Consider the following 6,138-nt stretch of genomic DNA (forward strand, 5'->3'; position numbering starts at 1 on the left):
CCTGCATAGCAGGGGGTGTACAGGGGCGCAGCCCCCCGCTCGAATTTTTTATTTGAGGGCAATTGTAGTTTAATCCGGATTAGGGTTTTTTTCGCTATATATTTGTAGCGAGGGTTTCTTTCTCTGTAATGCAAGCAATACTGAGAGGTGTGAAGACGAGCGCTGTAACCCTATTTTCCATTGATAGTGAAGCAGGATCTCATCTCACCAGGGACGTAGGCAACCTTGCCAAACCTCGTAAAAGCTATGTGCATTGTTTGTTTTGTTTTTCCATTATCTTCTGCATCATTTTAGAGTTGCGTTTCTACAGTTAACCACATGTAATGATGAACTATGGGTGGGACTTGGGAGTTTGGAGGGAAAGAAATAAGAAACCCTAAACTTTTTTTGGTACTTTATTTGAAAAATCTAAACAGAAAAGCTTAGAAAAAGGACCGCATTTGCTTCATTAAGTCATTGGAAAAGGGGATGGAAAAAGTTCGCTTTGATCATGATTTATAATGTGAATCTACATGATACATTCAACTTTAGTAACATACATCTATACTACTCCAAAATTTTCTCCATTTCTTAGAAGAACTATTTTCTAAATTTCATTAGTTTATGAAAAGAATGGAATTTTCCTTCATTCAAGGTGAACTAGGAATGCCTTCACCATGAGGACCAGTAGTGTTGGATGACTAAATGGGAGGGTAGTTTCAACCTCGTCAATAGAGGATATGAGTATAATCATGACCCAAGAATCCAATCACATGGTTACATTTCTTCCTTTATGGGTGAAGAAAAACTTTATCTAAGCATAAAAAAGGGAGAAATTTTTTTATTTGATCATGATTTATGATGCATAATTGTGTGATATCATTCGACTCTCATCACCTAGGTCGGACTAATCCAAGTCTTTCTTTGTGCATTTATTACATATACTTTTCTTTGAGAACCTACCTTGTCATTTCTCCTTGGAAATAACTACTTCTGTATATCACAAGAGTCTATTACACGTCCTTGTTGAACAATCCCCTTCAAACTCCCTTGAAACAAATAAATAAATAAATAAGAGGGTAAATTACATGTGAAGTACCCAACATTTAAGGTACCTAACGTTTTAAGAACTATGTTTTGGACTACCTAAGCATATTAGGGTAGTATTATTATACGATGATAAAATGACCAAAATGATTTATTTATTTATTTATTTGGATTATGGTCGTTCGTATAACATTAAAAATATCATGAAAAATATCACGATTTAGTCTAATTTAAGATCAAACCACAAAATTAATTAAAAGGATATAAATATATTTATATGATTCAAACACAATGTTTTAGCAGCTTTGATTTGGGTCTGAACAACTAGTATTTTGTATCCTGACAAACACAATGGAACAACTTGATCTAAAATCAGACCCCTATAAAATTCCAAAAGATCCCATTAGAAAGATACAATTCAACTATTATATTTTAATGTTTTTAGAGTTTTGATTTGCAAATATCATGATCATTCATTTATCATTTTTAATAATGATGAACACAATACTAAAAACAGTTCTACAATTGGATGTTTAAAAACATTTGATCTTAGATTTTGCAATTAATATTTTAATAATGTGATTGGATATTTAAAACTAAGACATAGATCCTCAAGTTCCACCTCTTAAAACTTAGTCATGAGGTTATCAATAATCTGTAACATTTCTTTCCCATTCGAAAAAGTTGAAAGCTTTGTACAATATAAAAAGCAAAAAGCACAAAACTGGAATCAAACTAGAAACTCAAACAAAAGCAAGATTAGCCTCTCCCACCTTCGGCATTGCCATTAGCAAGAGGCCTAGTCAGTTAACAAAAAAGAAAGTTATCTGATTCGATAACACGTATGCATCTTATGGAAAAACCAAAAAAGAAAAAAGAAAAAACATCAAAACCTAAAAAGCACGAAGACAAAAAAAACCTTTATCTAAAAAAAAGAGCAAAGTTGAAAACTATCTAGGGGGAAAAAGGAAAAAGGAAAAAGAAAAAAAAAAAAAGAAGCAAAGAGAAAAGGCTAAAATACACGTACACCTCACTCTTTTTCTTGAGGCTTGAGAGCCAAGAAAATCCATTTTGGAAGAGGGGACCTAACCCAGAACTTACCATGCATTGATAAGTAATAGCTGACTGTGTTCCTTGTCATCTTTTGAACAGTATATATAAGAGCCTCACATCCTTCCATACTTCATTACTACTGCTGTTCCCTAATCCTTGTTTATTCTCTTTCAAAGGATTCCCAAGAGTAAGGTTTGTATATCCACCTATTCATTATATTTTCAGTCACCTTAACTAGACCTTCCTTGCTTTTGTACTCACTCTTGTCAGATTGTTTAGTACTTTTACCATGTCCAACTCCAAACAGCATTCCCTACTTGACTTGTGCACCAACCTTCGTCTTAGCGTACCCCAGAAGAGATGGCGTCGTGTCTTTTTTGTCATCTGTTCTTCCCACATCTTGGTCTCTCTCACCAAACATGCTATAACCAGGAAGAGGGATCAAGTACTTGCTGCCTTCTCTCGCTCACCGTCTTACACTATCCTTGACATCCAATCCAATATTGATGTTGTCAGTTCAAGCTGCTTCAATGCTGATAATAATGCCCTCATCGAAATATTAAAGGAAAAAAACCTGGAACATCTGAGACAGTTTGGAGGTGTCGAAGCAGTTGCTGCAGCCCTTGAAACTGATGTGGAGAATGGAATCAGTGATGATGCTGAAGATGTTGCATCTCGTTCCAATATATTTGGATCAAACACATACCTGAAAACACCTCCAAAGAGCCTCTTCCATTTCTTGTTAGATGCTTTCAGGGACACCATAATTCTCATCCTCTTGGGCTGTGCCGTTCTGTCTCTTGTGTTTGGCATCAGAGAAAATGGATGGAAAAATGGATGGTACGATGGTGGTAGTATATTTGTTGCTGTCTTTATAGTTATTACTGTCTCAGCCTTCAGTAACTTCAGGCAATCAAGACAATTCGAGAAGCTGTCCTGCATTACCAATAACATCCAAATCAATGTCATCAGGAGTGGAAGGCGGAGGCAGATTTCCATCTTCGACATTGTTGTAGGAGACATTGTGTGTCTCAAAATTGGGGATCAGATTCCAGCAGATGGGCTCTTCCTAGATGGCCATTCTTTACAAGTTAATGAGTCTAGCTTGACAGGGGAGAGTGACCATGTTGAAGTTGATGGCAGCAGAAACCCATTCCTCATCTCTGGTGCCAAGGTGGCTGATGGGTATGGACGCATGCTGGCTACCTCCGTCGGCATGAACACATCATGGGGTGAGATGATGAGCTCTATAAACCGCGACTCTAACGAGCAGACACCATTACAAGAGCGGCTTGACAAATTAACCTTGTCCATAGGGAAGGTTGGTTTGGCAGTTGCATTCCTTGTTCTTGTAGTGTTGTTGGTTCGTTATTTCACCAGGAATACGGAAGATGAATATGGAAATCGAGAGTTCAATGGCAGCAAGACGAAGATCGATGACATGTTGAATGCTGTGGTTCGTATCATTTCAGACGCAGTCACCATCGTGGTGGTGGCGATTCCAGAAGGATTGCCTCTGGCTGTCACACTCACTCTTGCTTATTCCATGAAAAGAATGATGGCAGATCAAGCAATGGTCAGAAAGCTCATGGCCTGTGAGACAATGGGCTCCACCACCACCATCTGTACTGATAAAACGGGCACTCTCACCATGAATCAAATGAAGGTGACCGAGTTTTGGCTTGGTCAAGATGCCATAAAAGATTATGCTTCCCCAGCAATTTCTTCTGTTATTCTTAACTTGCTCCACCAGGGAGCTGGTCTGAACTCCACTGGAGCCGTTTATAAACCCCACTCAGGAGCAGTGCCTGAGTTCTCTGGTAGCCCAACTGAGAAAGCCATTCTATCTTGGGCTATGCTAGAATTGAATATGGACATCGAGGTGCTGAAGAAGACTTGTACCGTTCTTCAGGTAGAAGCCTTCAATTCAGAAAAGAAGCGCAGTGGTCTTATGATGAAGAAGATTGGCGAGAAAATGATCCATATACATTGGAAAGGAGCTGCTGAGATGATACTCGCAATGTGTTCCAGCTACTATGACAGAAAAGGAAGCTTGAAATTCATGGGTGAAAATGAAAGGAAGAAGTTGGAACAGATAATTCAAAGTATGGCAGAAAACAGTCTCCGATGCATTGCTTTCGCTCACAAAGAGATCACTGAAGAAGAGTTGGAGTACAGAGAAGATAGAAAGATTCATGAAAAGCTACGTGAAGAAGGTTTAACCTTGTTGGGGTTAGTGGGTCTGAAGGACCCATGTCGACCAGGGGTAAGAAATGCTGTGGTAGCTTGCAAAGATGCGGGAGTGCACATCAAAATGATCACTGGAGACAACATTTTCACTGCAAGGGCAATAGCCATTGAATGTGGGATACTCGATCCGAATCAAGTCCCTGTTAATGGAGAGGTCGTGGAAGGTTTGGAATTTCGAAATTACACACCGGAAGAAAGGATGGAGAATGTTGATAGAATCCGTGTGATGGCAAGGTCGTCCCCATTTGACAAGCTATTGATGGTACAATGCTTGAAGCAGAAAGGCCATGTGGTAGCAGTCACCGGTGATGGCACAAATGATGCGCCAGCATTGAAAGAGGCTGATATTGGACTTTCTATGGGGATTCAAGGAACTGAAGTGGCCAAGGAGAGTTCGGATATTGTCATCTTGGATGATAATTTTGCATCCGTGGCCACGGTTTTAATGTGGGGGAGATGTGTCTATAACAACATCCAAAAATTTATTCAGTTCCAACTCACTGTGAATGTTGCTGCTCTTGTGATCAACTTAGTTGCATCAATATCTGCTGGCAAAGTTCCACTAACAGCAGTTCAATTGCTGTGGGTGAACCTGATCATGGACACCTTGGGTGCTTTGGCTCTTGCAACTGAGCGACCCACAAAGGAGCTAATGGAGAAGCCACCAGTGGGTCGGACCGAACCACTTATAACCAATGTCATGTGGAGGAATCTCATGGCTCAAGCTCTATATCAGGTATCTATCCTCTTGACCCTACAGTTCAGAGGTGAGTCTATCTTCTCTGTGGATACAAAGGTTAATGACACCCTGATCTTCAACACTTTTGTGCTATGCCAAGTGTTCAATGAATTCAATGCAAGGAAACTAGAGAAGAAGAACGTCTTCAAGGGAATACACAAGAACAAGTTATTTCTAGGGATAGTAGGGATAACAATTATTCTTCAAGTAGTGATGGTTGAATTTCTGAAGAGGTTTGCAAATACAGAACAGTTAGATTGGAGGAAATGGTGTGTGTGCATTGGCCTTGCAGCCATATCTTGGCCAATTGGGTGGGTCGTAAAGTGTATACCAGTTCCAGAGAAACCATTTCTAAGTTTTCTCCAGTGAGAGGACAACAATAACAAATATAGTTAATGGTTATTCTGGTGCATCATATAATTCTTTACTATGTAAGGGTGCTTTTCTCCCATTGTATTCTTTGAACTTCAGGTAAAATATCAGTTTCATATGAGAAAAGACTATAATAATTCTCGACTTGGATAAACAATGCAATGCTATTTGGCAACTGTATTCTTCAATTACTATACTGTATGATGATTCTCAATGTGCAATGCACGCACAACATTCCCTCCAATCAAACCTCTTCTTATTACATGATTCCAAAATGTGTTTGACACAGATTTGATGAAAGGTTTTCTTGGCCAGGTAATGCTTGCAATGTTATCACTAGGCATAATTCAGTATTATGATTTTGTTCTCACCAGGTGGTGTGACGTGGATGCAGGCTTCTTAGGTAGATTTAGTGACGAGTCCTCTCAGGAGATTGCAAGTAAGGCTTTAGCGTTCATCTCCTAAATGAGCTCTGTACCCTGTAAAAGAAGAGAAAGACCTCTCAAGATGAGCAATACGATCCATAGATGACACATCGACAAAGTAGTCCAAGGAACTAATAACCTTTCATTCAAGAGATCCACTTGCATCCAATAGATCATGTATGCCAATAACCAATACAAATATGATTTCCATGATCATGCTACCATTCCTTCAGCAATATGGTGGACAGTTCCTAAACAAGGACACAGTCCTGA

General features: G+C 39.2%; 1 protein-coding gene across 1 annotated transcript; it reads left to right on the plus strand.

The window, feature by feature from the left end:
- Positions 1 to 2,232: 2,232 nt before the first annotated feature.
- LOC122091947 (putative calcium-transporting ATPase 13, plasma membrane-type) lies at positions 2,233 to 5,805 on the plus strand. The gene has a single exon (XM_042662208.1). It carries the CDS (start codon positions 2,369 to 2,371, stop codon positions 5,435 to 5,437), a length of 3,069 nt encoding a protein of 1,022 aa, XP_042518142.1. The 5' UTR covers positions 2,233 to 2,368; the 3' UTR covers positions 5,438 to 5,805.
- The last annotated feature ends 333 nt before the right edge of the window (positions 5,806 to 6,138 follow it).

Source organism: Macadamia integrifolia, chromosome 10 (assembly GCF_013358625.1).
Source record: "Macadamia integrifolia cultivar HAES 741 chromosome 10, SCU_Mint_v3, whole genome shotgun sequence".
In the NCBI taxonomy this organism is placed as follows: Eukaryota; Viridiplantae; Streptophyta; class Magnoliopsida; order Proteales; family Proteaceae; genus Macadamia; species Macadamia integrifolia.

Excerpts from the sequence above, each read along its gene's own strand:
- LOC122091947 (XM_042662208.1), top strand. The coding sequence starts at position 2,369 with ATGTCCAACTCCAAACAGCATTCCCTACTTGACTTGTGCACCAACCTT.